Genomic DNA, 20,176 nt, shown 5'->3' with positions numbered 1-20,176 from the left:
TCTCACTGTCTAGCCTGGTGAGTTCTTACAGAATGCCCATGAGTGATCGCTTTAACTTTGTCAAATCGAGTGAGCTGGAACTCTGGGGTATGGTATCCTGCAGGGTATAAATAGAGGTTCAGGATCTCAGGCTTGGTCAACGGTCAGTTATTTGTATTTCAGTCACACAAAAGGCCAGGTGTGTCAGAGTGTCAGTGTGAGATGTGCCTAGTGGAACAGATAAAGAATAAACCATCATGTGTAGGCTCTGGGTCTAATTTAATCTTACCAAAACATGGATATATAATTAGAAATGGTTTATATGCTATATAAAAAAAATTTCCTGCGCAAACAGTTCACCAAAAAAATCAGGATAGAGTTCCAATTTAGACTGTACCCAACAGCTGAGCCAAGGAATCAATGGGAGGCAACACAAGGCACAATTACAGCGATGAAGAACCCTTTGGTCACGTTACTTTCAGTCGAGTACCAGCACCGTCAGATGTTTAGACATTTAACGCTCTGGCTTCTCTGCAGACCGTGCTGGGGTGGGATATGAGGGGCTGGGAGTCTATACTGCACCACTTTCAATATTCTCCCGCATGTCAAGCCCAACAGGGATCAGTTCTGTGGGCCAACACTTCACTGCCCGTGCCACCTCACATTGTGTCAACAGCTTAGTTGGTCACTGCTACCATCACAGTTTAACCCAAGGCTGACCTCACTCAACATCTAGACATATTCCAACAGGCACCACTGGGCAGTGATGAGCAGCAGGACCCCTGGCTGAATTACTCTTCCCCCAGCCAGAGACACGGAGTTCAATTATAGCAGTCCTGCTGCTCCAGGTGAGATCAGCTAATTCAGCACAGGCACATGGCTATGTGTTGGCCCCTGTATCACACCAGGCACAGACCCTGTATCACACCAGGTACAGACTCTGTATCACACCAGGTACAGACCCTGTATCACACCAGACACAGACCCTGTATCACAACAGGCACAGACCCTTTATCACACCAGGTACAGACCCTGTATCACACCAGGCACAGACCCTGTATCACACCAGGTACAGACCCTGTATCACACCAGGCACAGACCCTGTATCACACCAGACACAGACCCTGTATCACACCAGGCACAGACCCTTTATCACACCAGACACAGACCCTATATCACACCAGACACAGACCCTATATCACACCAGACACAGACCCTATATCACACCAGACACAGACCCTGTATCACACCAGACACAGACCCTGTATCACAACAGGCACAGACCCTGTATCACACCAGACAGAGACCCTGTATCACACCAGACACAGACCCTGTATCACACCAGACACAGACCCTGTATCACAACAGGCACAGTCCCTGTATCACACCAGACACAGACCCTGTATCACACCAGACACAGACCCTATATCACACCAGACACAGACCCTGTATCACAACAGACACAGACCCTGTATCACACCAGACACAGACCCTATATCACACCAGACACAGACCCTATATCACACCAGACACAGACCCTGTATCACACCAGACACAGACCCTGTATCACACCAGGCACAGACCCTGTATCACAACAGGCACAGTCCCTGTATCACACCAGACACAGACCCTGTATCACACCAGACACAGACTCTGTATCACAACAGGTACAGACCCTGTATCACGCCGGGCAAAGCTTTTATTCAACAGGTCACGGGGGAGTTGTGCCTAATCATAATTACAAAGATCAGTTTTCAACCATTCCCGAGGTTTTTACTACAAAAATAGTGTCTGGTCCATCCACCCTTAAATGTTATTACGTGGCACCAAGACTATGGGGCAAATTTAGAGCAGGTCCTTTAGCTTCTGACCAAAGATCTCGAAAACATCAATCTGCCTTTTCTCGTTCAGATGCTGACAGACCTGCTGTGAACTTACAGAATTTTCTGTTATTGTTTCAGAGTATTTTTTATTTTTCTAACTGGTAATCACTTCAGTGTGCTGCCCGGTATGGCTGGAGTACAGAATATTCTGTTGATGCGATCCATGTGGAATTGTGCTGCTCTGGGGTGGGAGTCTAATCTACTGCTTCCTTCAATCACACACTGGATCGCAACCAGAGAAATGGCAATATACTGCCTAGCAGCTGTTGAAAAATTGAATGATTAAATCGTTCCCTCCATCCTGCTCACTCCAACCCTCTCCCCAAACCTAATTTATTTATTACAAACTACTGGGAGCTCAGAGGCACAGCATGACTAGTGGATCAAGATGGGGACACTCAATGGGCCTCCGTCCTGAACCGATCTGTTTTTCACTTTCTTCCTCTTGGGTCGAGATTTCCTCTTGGTTTTCCAGTCAACAATCTGCTGCGATTGTTGCTTGAGCATTGTTCTCGTGATGATGTCACCAGTCTCGTCACCGCTGTCATCGTCATCATCATCTGTAATCAGAAAACTCTCAGTTACCCAACACTTGAGGGAGGGGCAATTGATTAAAATTTTACCCAAGGGGACAGAGAGAGAGAGAGAGAGAGAAAGACCGACAGAGAAAGAGCGCGACAGAGCGAGAGACAGAGAGAAAGACAGAGACAAAGGGCCTGAAATTGGTGAAATCCAAGGTTCGCCAATAGACCGGGCGGTACTTTGCCAGGAAGATTCTGCTAAAAGAGATGGCAGCAAAATAACGGCGTACGTCGTCTATCTGGGCGGCAGCGGGCGGAAGCTCTCAATCTCGGTGGCAAAGGCGCTTGTTGTCCAAGTGCCGTCGAGGATGGAGTCTGGCCCAGGGAGTGGGGAGCTCTGAAAAATAAAAACCAGTACAAAAAAAATCACCGCAACACCTTCAGGGGACCCCATCCAGGTAAGTTGCTGAAAGACTAAAATTTTAAAGATGTTCACTAACCTTCTTTTGCAGGTCTTCGTATTTACCGTCGGGGTTAGACCTGCTTCCATGCAGCGGTCCTTCCCCCTGTTGGCGCTGACTCCCGCCCACACCAATCTAGCAGCTCAGTGGTCGGGAGGCTACTTACGCGACTTGGCCGCCAGCAGGCGGTTCCCCTTTCCCGCCTGCTCCAGCCCAAGCGGAAAGTAGCACCGAGGGGAGACCGGAGCAGACATTTGGCGGCAGTGGGCGGTAAAGACCATCAATATCGGGACCAAAGAGACAGAGAAAGAAAGACAGAGACAAAGAGAGACATAGAGAGGGAGAGAGACGGAAACTGAAAAAGGGAGAGCAAGAAGAACACAGGGGGAGAGCAAGAGAGACAGAGGGGGAGAGACACACACACAGAAAAAGAGGGAGAGTGAGAGACAGAGAGAGAGACAGATTCTCTCAGTCTGATTCCTGTGAATCCCTGCTTGATCTCACTCCTTCTCCCTAATTCCTGTGACTTTTTTGATCCTCTTGCTTTAGGTCATTCACATTTTCCTATTGACACTAGATCGCATATATTTCAGAATCACAAAGGAGCTCCAAGGTTAGGCAATGGGAGGCACTGCTGCAGCAAGATGCTGGTCCCCTACTCACGCTGAACAGTTGTAAAGGAGATAGAGAGTGATAAACCTGCTGTGGTCCTTCTCCACAAATCAGCAGAGAAGACCAGACATTGGCAGGGATACCCATATCCCACATAACAAAGCACAATGCCAGTCCATGATTATTTCACTTTCTAAGTTAGTTTCCTACTATAGTGCCATTAATTATGGATCGTTACATTAACAACTCCCACCAACGATGTCTCCGCAAGATCCTGCAAATCCCCCGGGAGGACACATGCACCAACGTTAGCGTCCTCGACCAGGCCAACATCCCCAGCATCGAAGCACTGACCACACTCGACCAGCTCCGTTGGGCGGGCCGCATTGTTCGCATGCCCGACACAAGATACCAAAGCAAGCGCTCTACTCGGCAAGCGAGCCCCAGGTGGGCAGAGGAAACATTTCAAGGACACTCTCAAAGCCTCCCTGATAAAGTGCAACATCCCCACCGACACCTGGGAGTCCCTGGCCAAAGACCGCCCTAAGTGGAGGAAGAGCCATCCGGGAGGGCGCTGAGCACCTCGAGTTTCGTCGCCGAGAGCATGCAGAAACCAAGTGCAGGCAGCAGAAGGAGCGTGTGGCAAACCAGTCCCACCCTCCCTTTCCTTTAACCACTGTCTGTCCCACCTGTGACAGAGACTGCAATTCCTGTATTGGACTGTTCAGCCACCTGAGAACTCACAGAGTGGAAGCAAGTCTTCCTCGATTTCGAGGGACTGCCTAGAATGATCAGCTGAGAACTGGAGCTGCAGCTTTCTAAAACTGATGCTAACTTGTGTGAAGGAGGAGGATTAAATTCAGTTCCTCACCTTCATACATGTCAAGTTTCTGGGCCATGGGGAGCTTCACTCTCATGTTGTAAGATGGAAGTTTACCTTCCACACTGGCATGGAACTGAAACACAAGCAAAAGTTAGTTAATATGTGTATCAGTACAGGAGAATGGGGAGTTGGAACACGTACCCAATCTCAGTCTGTATGCTCCCCTCCCCACCACCCCCACTAGTGGAACAAACCGCCCCCCCCACCTCCCCCAGGAATGGGACACTCCCCTCCACCCTCCCCGCAGTAATGGGACACTCCCCCCGGCCCCGCCAGTAATGGAACACGCCCCTCACCCCCCCACCCCCCAGGAATGGGACTCTCCCCCCCCCATCCCCCAGGAATGGGTCTCCCCACCCCCCCCACCCCCCAGGAATGGGTCTCCCCACCCCCCCCACCCCCCAGGAATGGGACTCTCCCCCCCCACCCCCCAGGAATGGGACACTCCCCCCCACCCCCCAGGAATGGGACTCTCCCCCCCCACCCCCCAGGAATGGGACTCTCCCCCCCCACCCCCCAGGAATGGGTCTCCCCCGCTCCCCCACCCCCCAGGAATGGGACTCTCCCCCCCCACCCCCCAGGAATGGGACACTCCCCCCCACCCCCCAGGAATGGGACTCTCCCCCCCCACCCCCCAGGAATGGGTCTCCCCCGCTCCCCCACCCCCCAGGAATGGGACTCTCCCCCCCCACCCCCCAGGAATGGGACTCTCCCCCCCCACCCCCCAGGAATGGGACACTCCCCCCCACCCCCCAGGAATGGGACTCTCCCCCCCCACCCCCCAGGAATGGGTCTCCCCCGCTCCCCCACCCCCCAGGAATGGGACACTCCCCCCCCACCCCCCAGGAATGGGACACTCCCCCCCCACCCCCCAGGAATGGGACACTCCCCCCCCACCCCCCAGGAATGGGACTCTCCCCCCCCACCCCCCAGGAATGGGTCTCCCCCGCTCCCCCACCCCCCAGGAATGGGACACTCCCCCCCCACCCCCCAGGAATGGGACTCTCCCCCCCCACCCCCCAGGAATGGGACACTCCCCCCCACCCCACCACCAAGAAGGACAGGAGCAGTGGTGTAGCGGCGCAGCAGGACCTGATGATTCTCACCATCATGATTGGAGATAGAACTTCCTCGTCACTTGGGTCCAAATCCTACCCAACACCTTCACCACACAGTTTAAGGAGAAGGTCCAGTGCAGCCTTCTCAGGGCAACCATGATGGACAATAAATGTGGCCTTACCAGCGACGCACACATCCCACGAACCAATTAATGAAAAGATAAAGAAACTGCACAATCGGTCATCTCACCTCATTGTCCTCGATCATTTGCAATGCCTTCTTCAGGTCGATTCCCTCAAGGCTTTGATACAGTTCAAGAAGTTTGTTCTCTGTTAGTGACAGTAAGTCCAACACGTACTCGTGGGAGGTGGTGCTCAGTACCACGGCGGGAAAGCTGCCCTTTGACTGCAGAATTCAGACACAAACCAGTTATGTGGCAATCTCCCAGAACCATTGCAGGAATGCCGCACCTTTCAACAGTGGGGCATCTCACATTACCACAGCACTGCAAACCACAATCCCACTTCACAAAATGCTAAATCGTCACTCCAATATATTCTCAACCAAAACATTGTAAACCATTCACACAGTGACAGGAAAGCTTTTGACACCAATAATATATCAATGACAGCTAACATTGGATCTCATTCTGTCTCGCAACAAACATATCTACATTCGAGAACTGGACAATGGGGGCAACTCAGGAAAACTTCCCGTCAGTGAACAGATTACTGACAGACTGAATACTCTGGCAGTGGATCAGATTACTGACAGACTGAATACTCTGGCAGTGAACAGATTACTGACGGACTGAATACTCTGGCAGTGATCAGATTACTGACAGACTGAATACTCTGGCAGTGGATCAGATTACTGACAGACTGAATACTCTGGCAGTGGATCAGATTACTGACAGACTGAATACTCTGGCAGTGATCAGATTACTGACAGACTGAATACTCTGGCAGTGGATCAGATTACTGACAGACTGAATACTCTGGCAGTGGATCAGATTACTGACAGACTGAATACTCTGGCAGTGATCAGATTACTGACGGACTGAATACTCTGGCAGTGACCAGATTACTGACTGACTGAATACTCTGGCAGTGGATCAGATTACTGATGGACTGATTAATCTGGCAGTGGATCAGATTACTGACAGAGTGAATACTCTGGCAGTGAACAGATTACTGACAGATTGAATACTCTGGCAGTGGATCAGATTACTGAAGGGCTGAATATTCTGGCAGCGGATCAGATTACTGACGGACTGAATACTCTGGCAGTGATCAGATTACTGACGGACTGAATACTCTGGCAGTGATCAGATTACTGACAGGCTGAATACTCGGGCAGTGGATCAGATTATTGACGGACTGAATACCCTGGCAGTGGATCAGATTACTGACAGACTGAATACTCTGGCAGTGGATCAGATTACTGACAGACTGAATACTCTGGCAGTGGATCAGATTACTGACAGACTGAATACTCTGGCAGTGGATCAGATTACTGACGGACTGAATACTCTGGCAGTGGATCAGATTACTGACGGACTGAATACTCTGCCAGTGGATCAGATTACTGACGGACTGAATACTCTGGCAGTGGATCAGATTACTGGCAGACTGAATACCCTGGCAGTGGATCAGATTACTGACGGATTGAATACTCTGGCAGTGGATCAGATTACTGATGGGCTGAATACTCTGGCAGTGGATCAGATTACTGACAGACTGAATACTCTGGCAGTGTATCAGATTACTGACGGACTGAATACTCTGGCAGTGGATCAGATTACTGACAGATTGAATACTCTGGCAGTGGATCAGATTACTGACAGACTGAATACTCTGGCAGTGTATCAGATTTCTGACAGACTGAATGCTCTGGCAGTGGATCAGATTACTGACAGACTGAATACTCTGGCAGTGTATCAGATTACTGACAGACTGAATACTCTGGCAGTGTATCAGATTACTGACGGACTGAATACTCTGGCAGTGGATCAGATTACTGACGGACTGAATACTCTGGCAGTGAACAGATTACTGACAGACTGAATACTCTGGCAGTGGATCAGATTACAGACGGACTGAATACTCTGGCAGTGGATCAGATTACTGACGGACTGAATACTCTGGCAGTGATCAGATTACTGACGGACTGAATACTCTGGCAGTGGATCAGATTACTGATGGACTGAATACTCCGGCAGTGGATCAGATTACTGACGGACTGAATACTCTGGCAGTGGATCAGATTACTGACGGAATGAATACTCTGGCAGTGGATCAGATTACTGACGGACTGAATACTCTGGCAGTGGATCAGATTACTGACGGACTGAATACTCTGGCAGTGAACAGATTACTGACGGATTGAATTCTCTGGCAGTGGATCAGATTGCTGGCAGAGTGAATACTCTGGCAGTGGATCAGATTACTGACGGACTGAATACTCTGGCAGTGAACAGATTACTGACGGATTGAATTCTCTGGCAGTGGATCAGATTACTGACGGACTGAATACCCTGGCAGTGGATCAGATTACTGACGGATTGAATACTCTGGCAGTGGATCAGATTACTGATGGGCTGAATACTCTGGCAGTGGATCAGATTACTGACAGACTGAATACTCTGGCAGTGTATCAGATTACTGACGGACTGAATACTCTGGCAGTGGATCAGATTACTGACAGACTGAATACTCTGGCAGTGGATCAGATTACTGACAGACTGAATACTCTGGCAGTGTATCAGATTTCTGACAGACTGAATACTCTGGCAGTGGATCAGATTACTGACAGACTGAATACTCTGGCAGTGTATCAGATTACTGACAGACTGAATACTCTGGCAGTGTATCAGATTACTGACGGATTGAATACTCTGGCAGTGGATCAGATTACTGACGGACTGAATACTCTGGCAGTGAACAGATTACTGACAGACTGAATACTCTGGCAGTGGATCAGATGACAGACGGACTGAATACTCTGGCAGTGGATCAGATTACTGACGGACTGAATACTCTGGCAGTGATCAGATTACTGACGGACTGAATACTCTGGCAGTGGATCAGATTACTGATGGACTGAATACTCCGGCAGTGGATCAGATTACTGACGGACTGAATACTCTGGCAGTGGATCAGATTACTGACGGAATGAATACTCTGGCAGTGGATCAGATTACTGACGGACTGAATACTCTGGCAGTGGATCAGATTACTGACGGACTGAATACTCTGGCAGTGAACAGATTACTGACGGATTGAATTCTCTGGCAGTGGATCAGATTGCTGGCGGACTGAATACTCTGCCAGTGGATCAGATTACTGACGGACTGAATACTCTGGCAGTGGATCAGATTACTGGCAGACTGAATACCCTGGCAGTGGATCAGATTACTGACGGATTGAATACTCTGGCAGTGGATCAGATTACTGATGGGCTGAATACTCTGGCAGTGGATCAGATTACTGACAGACTGAATACTCTGGCAGTGTATCAGATTACTGACGGACTGAATACTCTGGCAGTGGATCAGATTACTGACAGATTGAATACTCTGGCAGTGGATCAGATTACTGACAGACTGAATACTCTGGCAGTGTATCAGATTTCTGACAGACTGAATGCTCTGGCAGTGGATCAGATTACTGACAGACTGAATACTCTGGCAGTGTATCAGATTACTGACAGACTGAATACTCTGGCAGTGTATCAGATTACTGACGGACTGAATACTCTGGCAGTGGATCAGATTACTGACGGACTGAATACTCTGGCAGTGAACAGATTACTGACAGACTGAATACTCTGGCAGTGGATCAGATTACAGACGGACTGAATACTCTGGCAGTGGATCAGATTACTGACGGACTGAATACTCTGGCAGTGATCAGATTACTGACGGACTGAATACTCTGGCAGTGGATCAGATTACTGATGGACTGAATACTCCGGCAGTGGATCAGATTACTGACGGACTGAATACTCTGGCAGTGGATCAGATTACTGACGGAATGAATACTCTGGCAGTGGATCAGATTACTGACGGACTGAATACTCTGGCAGTGGATCAGATTACTGACGGACTGAATACTCTGGCAGTGAACAGATTACTGACGGATTGAATTCTCTGGCAGTGGATCAGATTGCTGGCAGAGTGAATACTCTGGCAGTGGATCAGATTACTGACGGACTGAATACTCTGGCAGTGAACAGATTACTGACGGATTGAATTCTCTGGCAGTGGATCAGATTACTGACGGACTGAATACCCTGGCAGTGGATCAGATTACTGACGGATTGAATACTCTGGCAGTGGATCAGATTACTGATGGGCTGAATACTCTGGCAGTGGATCAGATTACTGACAGACTGAATACTCTGGCAGTGGATCAGATTACTGACGGACTGAATACTCTGGCAGTGGATCAGATTACTGACAGACTGAATACTCTGGCAGTGGATCAGATTACTGACAGACTGAATACTCTGGCAGTGTATCAGATTTCTGACAGACTGAATACTCTGGCAGTGGATCAGATTACTGACAGACTGAATACTCTGGCAGTGTATCAGATTACTGACAGACTGAATACTCTGGCAGTGTATCAGATTACTGACGGATTGAATACTGTGGCAGTGGATCAGATTACTGACGGACTGAATACTCTGGCAGTGAACAGATTACTGACAGACTGAATACTCTGGCAGTGGATCAGATTACAGACGGACTGAATACTCTGGCAGTGGATCAGATTACTGACGGACTGAATACTCTGGCAGTGATCAGATTACTGACGGACTGAATACTCTGGCAGTGGATCAGATTACTGATGGACTGAATACTCCGGCAGTGGATCAGATTACTGACGGACTGAATACTCTGGCAGTGGATCAGATTACTGACGGAATGAATACTCTGGCAGTGGATCAGATTACTGACGGACTGAATACTCTGGCAGTGGATCAGATTACTGACGGACTGAATACTCTGGCAGTGAACAGATTACTGACGGATTGAATTCTCTGGCAGTGGATCAGATTGCTGGCGGACTGAAAACTCTGGCAGTGGATCAGATTACTGACAGACTGAATACTCTGGCAGTGAACAGATGACTGATGGACTGAATACTCTGGCAGTGAACAGATGACTGGCGGACTGAATACTCTGGCAGTGGATCAGATTACTGACGGACTGGATACTCTGGCAGTGAACAGATGACTGACGGATTGAATACTCTGGCAGTGAACAGATGACTGACGGATTGAATACTCTGGCAGTGGATCAGATTACTGATGGACTGAATACTCTGGCAGTGGATCAGATTACTGACGGACTGAATACTCTGGCAGTGGATCAGATTACTGACGGACTGAATACTCTGGCAGTGAACAGATTACTGACAGACTGAATACTCTGGCAGTGGATCAGATTACTGACAGACTGAATACTCTGGCAGTGTATCAGATTACTGACAGACTGAATACTCTGGCAGTGTATCAGATTACTGACGGACTGAATACTCTGGCAGTGGATCAGATTACTGACAGACTGAATACTCTGGCAGTGGATCAGATTACAGACGGACTGAATACTCTGGCAGTGGATCAGATTACTGACGGACTGAATACTCTGGCAGTGATCAGATTACTGACGGACTGAATACTCTGGCAGTGGATCAGATTACTGATGGACTGAATACTCCGGCAGTGGATCAGATTACTGACGGACTGAATACTCTGGCAGTGGATCAGATTACTGACGGACTGAATACTCTGGCAGTGAACAGATTACTGACAGACTGAATACTCTGGCAGTGGATCAGATTACAGACGGACTGAATACTCTGGCAGTGGATCAGATTACTGACGGACTGAATACTCTGGCAGTGATCAGATTACTGACGGACTGAATACTCTGGCAGTGGATCAGATTACTGATGGACTGAATACTCCGGCAGTGGATCAGATTACTGACGGACTGAATACTCTGGCAGTGGATCAGATTACTGACGGAATGAATACTCTGGCAGTGGATCAGATTACTGACGGACTGAATACTCTGGCAGTGGATCAGATTACTGACGGACTGAATACTCTGGCAGTGAACAGATTACTGACGGATTGAATTCTCTGGCAGTGGATCAGATTGCTGGCGGACTGAATACTCTGGCAGTGGATCAGATTACTGACGGACTGAATACTCTGGCAGTGAACAGATTACTGACGGATTGAATTCTCTGGCAGTGGATCAGATTACTGACGGACTGAATACCCTGGCAGTGGATCAGATTACTGACGGATTGAATACTCTGGCAGTGGATCAGATTACTGATGGGCTGAATACTCTGGCAGTGGATCAGATTACTGACAGACTGAATACTCTGGCAGTGTATCAGATTACTGACGGACTGAATACTCTGGCAGTGGATCAGATTACTGACAGACTGAATACTCTGGCAGTGGATCAGATTACTGACAGACTGAATACTCTGGCAGTGTATCAGATTTCTGACAGACTGAATACTCTGGCAGTGGATCAGATTACTGACAGACTGAATACTCTGGCAGTGTATCAGATTACTGACAGACTGAATACTCTGGCAGTGTATCAGATTACTGACGGACTGAATACTCTGGCAGTGGATCAGATTACTGACGGACTGAATACTCTGGCAGTGAACAGATTACTGACAGACTGAATACTCTGGCAGTGGATCAGATTACAGACGGACTGAATACTCTGGCAGTGGATCAGATTACTGACGGACTGAATACTCTGGCAGTGATCAGATTACTGACGGACTGAATACTCTGGCAGTGGATCAGATTACTGATGGACTGAATACTCCGGCAGTGGATCAGATTACTGACGGACTGAATACTCTGGCAGTGGATCAGATTACTGACGGAATGAATACTCTGGCAGTGGATCAGATTACTGACGGACTGAATACTCTGGCAGTGGATCAGATTACTGACGGACTGAATACTCTGGCAGTGAACAGATTACTGACGGATTGAATTCTCTGGCAGTGGATCAGATTGCTGGCGGACTGAATACTCTGGCAGTGAACAGATTACTGACAGACTGAATACTCTGGCAGTGGATCAGATTACAGACGGACTGAATACTCTGGCAGTGGATCAGATTACTGACGGACTGAATACTCTGGCAGTGATCAGATTACTGACGGACTGAATACTCTGGCAGTGGATCAGATTACTGATGGACTGAATACTCCGGCAGTGGATCAGATTACTGACGGACTGAATACTCTGGCAGTGGATCAGATTACTGACGGAATGAATACTCTGGCAGTGGATCAGATTACTGACGGACTGAATACTCTGGCAGTGGATCAGATTACTGACGGACTGAATACTCTGGCAGTGAACAGATTACTGACGGATTGAATTCTCTGGCAGTGGATCAGATTGCTGGCGGACTGAAAACTCTGGCAGTGGATCAGATTACTGACAGACTGAATACTCTGGCAGTGAACAGATGACTGATGGACTGAATACTCTGGCAGTGAACAGATGACTGGCGGACTGAATACTCTGGCAGTGGATCAGATTACTGACGGACTGGATACTCTGGCAGTGAACAGATGACTGACGGATTGAATACTCTGGCAGTGAACAGATGACTGACGGATTGAATACTCTGGCAGTGGATCAGATTACTGATGGACTGAATACTCTGGCAGTGGATCAGATTACTGACGGACTGAATACTCTGGCAGTGGATCAGATTACTGACGGACTGAATACTCTGGCAGTGAACAGATTACTGACAGACTGAATACTCTGGCAGTGGATCAGATTACTGACAGACTGAATACTCTGGCAGTGTATCAGATTACTGACAGACTGAATACTCTGGCAGTGTATCAGATTACTGACGGACTGAATACTCTGGCAGTGGATCAGATTACTGACAGACTGAATACTCTGGCAGTGGATCAGATTACAGACGGACTGAATACTCTGGCAGTGGATCAGATTACTGACGGACTGAATACTCTGGCAGTGATCAGATTACTGACGGACTGAATACTCTGGCAGTGGATCAGATTACTGATGGACTGAATACTCCGGCAGTGGATCAGATTACTGACGGACTGAATACTCTGGCAGTGGATCAGATTACTGACGGACTGAATACTCTGGCAGTGAACAGATTACTGACAGACTGAATACTCTGGCAGTGGATCAGATTACAGACGGACTGAATACTCTGGCAGTGGATCAGATTACTGACGGACTGAATACTCTGGCAGTGATCAGATTACTGACGGACTGAATACTCTGGCAGTGGATCAGATTACTGATGGACTGAATACTCCGGCAGTGGATCAGATTACTGACGGACTGAATACTCTGGCAGTGGATCAGATTACTGACGGAATGAATACTCTGGCAGTGGATCAGATTACTGACGGACTGAATACTCTGGCAGTGGATCAGATTACTGACGGACTGAATACTCTGGCAGTGAACAGATTACTGACGGATTGAATTCTCTGGCAGTGGATCAGATTGCTGGCGGACTGAATACTCTGGCAGTGGATCAGATTACTGACGGACTGAATACTCTGGCAGTGAACAGATTACTGACGGATTGAATTCTCTGGCAGTGGATCAGATTACTGACGGACTGAATACCCTGGCAGTGGATCAGATTACTGACGGATTGAATACTCTGGCAGTGGATCAGATTACTGATGGGCTGAATACTCTGGCAGTGGATCAGATTACTGACAGACTGAATACTCTGGCAGTGTATCAGATTACTGACGGACTGAATACTCTGGCAGTGGATCAGATTACTGACAGACTGAATACTCTGGCAGTGGATCAGATTACTGACAGACTGAATACTCTGGCAGTGTATCAGATTTCTGACAGACTGAATACTCTGGCAGTGGATCAGATTACTGACAGACTGAATACTCTGGCAGTGTATCAGATTACTGACAGACTGAATACTCTGGCAGTGTATCAGATTACTGACGGACTGAATACTCTGGCAGTGGATCAGATTACTGACGGACTGAATACTCTGGCAGTGAACAGATTACTGACAGACTGAATACTCTGGCAGTGGATCAGATTACAGACGGACTGAATACTCTGGCAGTGGATCAGATTACTGACGGACTGAATACTCTGGCAGTGATCAGATTACTGACGGACTGAATACTCTGGCAGTGGATCAGATTACTGATGGACTGAATACTCCGGCAGTGGATCAGATTACTGACGGACTGAATACTCTGGCAGTGGATCAGATTACTGACGGAATGAATACTCTGGCAGTGGATCAGATTACTGACGGACTGAATACTCTGGCAGTGGATCAGATTACTGACGGACTGAATACTCTGGCAGTGAACAGATTACTGACGGATTGAATTCTCTGGCAGTGGATCAGATTGCTGGCGGACTGAAAACTCTGGCAGTGGATCAGATTACTGACAGACTGAATACTCTGGCAGTGAACAGATGACTGATGGACTGAATACTCTGGCAGTGAACAGATGACTGGCGGACTGAATACTCTGGCAGTGGATCAGATTACTGACGGACTGGATACTCTGGCAGTGAACAGATGACTGACGGATTGAATACTCTGGCAGTGAACAGATGACTGGCGGATTGAATACTCTGGCAGTGGATCAGATTACTGATGGACTGAATACTCTGGCAGTGGATCAGATTACTGACGGACTGAATACTCTGGCAGTGAACAGATTACTGACGGACTGAATACTCTGGCAGTGAACAGATTACTGACGGACTGAATACTCTGGCAGTGATCAGATTACTGACAGACTGAATACTCTGGCAGTGGATCAGATTACTGACGGACTGAATACTCTGGCAGTGAACAGATTGCTGACATACTGAATACTCTGGCAGTGGATCAGATTACTGACGGACTGAATACTCTGGCAGTGAACAGATGACTGACGGATTGAATACTCTGGCAGTGAACAGATTACTGACGGATTGAATTCTCTGGCAGTGGATCAGATTGCTGACGGACTGAATACTCTGGCAGTGGATCAGATTACTGACGGACTGAATACTCTGGCAGTGAACAGATTACTGACGGATTGAATTCTCTGGCAGTGGATCAGATTACTGACAGACTGAAAACTCTGGCAGTGGATCAGATTACTGACAGACTGAATACTCTGGCAGTGAACAGATGACTGATGGACTGAATACTCTGGCAGTGAACAGATGACTGGCGGACTGAATACTCTGGCAGTGATCAGATTACTGACGGACTGAATACTCTGGCAGTGAACAGATGACTGACGGATTGAATACTCTGGCAGTGAACAGATGACTGACGGATTGAATACTCTGGCAGTGGATCAGATTACTGATGGACTGAATACTCTGGCAGTGGATCAGATTACTGACGGACTGAATACTCTGGCAGTGGATCAGATTACTGACGGACTGAATACTCTGGCAGTGAACAGATTACTGACAGACTGAATACTCCGGCAGTGGATCAGATTACTGACGGACTGAATACTCCGGCAGTGGATCAGATTACTGACAGACTGAATACTCTGACAGTGGATCAGATTACTGATGGTCTGAATACTCTGGCAGTGGATCGGATTACAGACAGACTGAATACTCTGGCAGTGGATCAGATTACTGACGGACTGAATACTCTGGCAGTGGATCAGATTACTGACAGATTGAATACTCTGGCAGTGCATCAGATTACTGATGGTCTGCATACTCTGGCAGTGAATCGGATTACATACAGACTGAATACTCTGGCAGTGGATCAGATTACTGACGGGCTGAATACTCTGGCAGTGGATCAGATTACTGACGGACTGAATACTCTGGCAGTGAACAGATTACTGACGGACTGAATACTCTGGCAGTGAACAGATTACTGACGGACTGAATACTCTGGCAGTGATCAGATTACTGACAGACTGAATACTCTGGCAGTGGATCAGATTACTGACGGACTGAATACTCTGGCAGTGGATCAGATTACTGACGGACTGAATACTCTGGCAGTGATCAGATTACTGACGGACTGAATACTCTGGCAGTGGATCAGATTACTGATGGACTGAATACTCCGGCAGTGGATCAGATTACTGACGGACTGAATACTCTGGCAGTGGATCAGATTACTGACGGAATGAATACTCTGGCAGTGGATCAGATTACTGACGGACTGAATACTCTGGCAGTGGATCAGATTACTGACGGACTGAATACTCTGGCAGTGAACAGATTACTGACGGATTGAATTCTCTGGCAGTGGATCAGATTGCTGGCGGACTGAAAACTCTGGCAGTGGATCAGATTACTGACAGACTGAATACTCTGGCAGTGAACAGATGACTGATGGACTGAATACTCTGGCAGTGAACAGATGACTGGCGGACTGAATACTCTGGCAGTGGATCAGATTACTGACGGACTGGATACTCTGGCAGTGAACAGATGACTGACGGATTGAATACTCTGGCAGTGAACAGATGACTGACGGATTGAATACTCTGGCAGTGGATCAGATTACTGATGGACTGAATACTCTGGCAGTGGATCAGATTACTGACGGACTGAATACTCTGGCAGTGGATCAGATTACTGACGGACTGAATACTCTGGCAGTGAACAGATTACTGACAGACTGAATACTCTGGCAGTGGATCAGATTACTGACAGACTGAATACTCTGGCAGTGTATCAGATTACTGACAGACTGAATACTCTGGCAGTGTATCAGATTACTGACGGACTGAATACTCTGGCAGTGGATCAGATTACTGACAGACTGAATACTCTGGCAGTGGATCAGATTACAGACGGACTGAATACTCTGGCAGTGGATCAGATTACTGACGGACTGAATACTCTGGCAGTGATCAGATTACTGACGGACTGAATACTCTGGCAGTGGATCAGATTACTGATGGACTGAATACTCCGGCAGTGGATCAGATTACTGACGGACTGAATACTCTGGCAGTGGATCAGATTACTGACGGACTGAATACTCTGGCAGTGAACAGATTACTGACAGACTGAATACTCTGGCAGTGGATCAGATTACAAACGGACTGAATACTCTGGCAGTGGATCAGATTACTGACGGACTGAATACTCTGGCAGTGATCAGATTACTGACGGACTGAATACTCTGGCAGTGGATCAGATTACTGATGGACTGAATACTCCGGCAGTGGATCAGATTACTGACGGACTGAATACTCTGGCAGTGGATCAGATTACTGACGGAATGAATACTCTGGCAGTGGATCAGATTACTGACGGACTGAATACTCTGGCAGTGGATCAGATTACTGACGGACTGAATACTCTGGCAGTGAACAGATTACTGACGGATTGAATTCTCTGGCAGTGGATCAGATTGCTGGCGGACTGAATACTCTGGCAGTGGATCAGATTACTGACGGACTGAATACTCTGGCAGTGAACAGATTACTGACGGATTGAATTCTCTGGCAGTGGATCAGATTACTGACGGACTGAATACCCTGGCAGTGGATCAGATTACTGACGGATTGAATACTCTGGCAGTGGATCAGATTACTGATGGGCTGAATACTCTGGCAGTGGATCAGATTACTGACAGACTGAATACTCTGGCAGTGTATCAGATTACTGACGGACTGAATACTCTGGCAGTGGATCAGATTACTGACAGACTGAATACTCTGGCAGTGGATCAGATTACTGACAGACTGAATACTCTGGCAGTGTATCAGATTTCTGACAGACTGAATACTCTGGCAGTGGATCAGATTACTGACAGACTGAATACTCTGGCAGTGTATCAGATTACTGACAGACTGAATACTCTGGCAGTGTATCAGATTACTGACGGACTGAATACTCTGGCAGTGGATCAGATTACTGACGGACTGAATACTCTGGCAGTGAACAGATTACTGACAGACTGAATACTCTGGCAGTGGATCAGATTACAGACGGACTGAATACTCTGGCAGTGGATCAGTTTACTGACGGACTGAATACTCTGGCAGTGATCAGATTACTGACGGACTGAATACTCTGGCAGTGGATCAGATTACTGATGGACTGAATACTCCGGCAGTGGATCAGATTACTGACGGACTGAATACTCTGGCAGTGGATCAGATTACTGACGGAATGAATACTCTGGCAGTGGATCAGATTACTGACGGACTGAATACTCTGGCAGTGGATCAGATTACTGACGGACTGAATACTCTGGCAGTGAACAGATTACTGACGGATTGAATTCTCTGGCAGTGGATCAGATTGCTGGCGTACTGAAAACTCTGGCAGTGGATCAGATTACTGACAGACTGAATACTCTGGCAGTGAACAGATGACTGACGGACTGAATACTCTGGCAGTGAACAGATTACTGACGGACTGAATACTCTGGCAGTGATCAGATTACTGACAGACTGAATACTCTGGCAGTGGATCAGATTACTGACGGACTGAATACTCTGGCAGTGAACAGATTGCTGACATACTGAATACTCTGGCAGTGGATCAGATTACTGACGGACTGAATACTCTGGCAGTGAACAGATGACTGACGGATTGAATACTCTGGCAGTGAACAGATTACTGACGGATTGAATTCTCTGGCAGTGGATCAGATTGCTGACGGACTGAATACTCTGGCAGTGGATCAGATTACTGACGGACTGAATACTCTGGCAGTGAACAGATTACTGACGGATTGAATTCTCTGGCAGTGGATCAGATTACTGACAGACTGAAAACTCTGGCAGTGGATCAGATTACTGACAGACTGAATACTCTGGCAGTGAACAGATGACTGATGGACTGAATACTCTGGCAGTGAACAGATGACTGGCGGACTGAATACTCTGGCAGTGGATCAGATTACTGACGGACTGAATACTCTGGCAGTGAACAGATGACTGACGGATTGAATACTCTGGCAGTGAACAGATGACTGACGGATTGAATACTCTGGCAGTGGATCAGATTACTGATGGACTGAATACTCTGGCAGTGGATCAGATTACTGACGGACTGAATACTCTGGCAGTGGATCAGATTACTGACGGACTGAATACTCTGGCAGTGAACAGGTTACTGACAGACTGAATACTCCGGCAGTGGATCAGATTACTGACGGACTGAATACTCCGGCAGTGGATCAGATTACTGACAGACTGAATACTCTGACAGTGGATCAGATTACTGATGGTCTGAATACTCTGGCAGTGGATCGGATTACAGACAGACTGAATACTCTGGCAGTGGATCAGATTACTGACGGACTGAATACTCTGGCAGTGGATCAGATTACTGACAGATTGAATACTCTGGCAGTGCATCAGATTACTGATGGTCTGCATACTCTGGCAGTGAATCGGATTACATACAGACTGAATACTCTGGCAGTGGATCAGATTACTGACGGACTGAATACTCTGGCAGTGGATCAGATTACTGACGGACTGAATACTCTGGCAGTGAACAGATTACTGACGGACTGAATACTCTGGCAGTGAACAGATTACTGACGGACTGAATACTCTGGCAGTGATCAGATTACTGACAGACTGAATACTCTGGCAGTGGATCAGATTACTGACGGACTGAATACTCTGGCAGTGAACAGATTGCTGACATACTGAATACTCTGGCAGTGGATCAGATTACTGACGGACTGATTACTCTGGCAGTGGATCAGATTAC

At 47.7% G+C, this 20,176-nt stretch overlaps 1 protein-coding gene across 1 annotated transcript in view; it reads right to left on the bottom strand.

The window, feature by feature from the left end:
* Positions 1 to 241: 241 nt before the first annotated feature.
* The window catches only part of odad3 (outer dynein arm docking complex subunit 3), an 83,941-nt gene continuing 64,006 nt past the window's right edge, over positions 242 to 20,176 (bottom strand). The window contains exons 11-13 of the mRNA XM_070867092.1: positions 5,648 to 5,803; positions 4,328 to 4,412; positions 242 to 2,422 (exon numbers count right to left, since the gene is read on the bottom strand). Of these exons, the coding sequence (XP_070723193.1) occupies positions 2,238 to 2,422; positions 4,328 to 4,412; positions 5,648 to 5,803 (426 nt within the window). The 3' untranslated portion in view covers positions 242 to 2,237. The remainder of the gene's footprint in view (positions 2,423 to 4,327; positions 4,413 to 5,647; positions 5,804 to 20,176) is intronic.

This window comes from Pristiophorus japonicus, chromosome 24 (genome assembly GCF_044704955.1).
Source record: "Pristiophorus japonicus isolate sPriJap1 chromosome 24, sPriJap1.hap1, whole genome shotgun sequence".
Lineage (NCBI taxonomy): Eukaryota > Metazoa > Chordata > Chondrichthyes > Pristiophoridae > Pristiophorus > Pristiophorus japonicus.
Note: the sequence above shows the minus strand (reverse complement) of the source record. Positions and strands in the feature narration are given on the sequence as shown.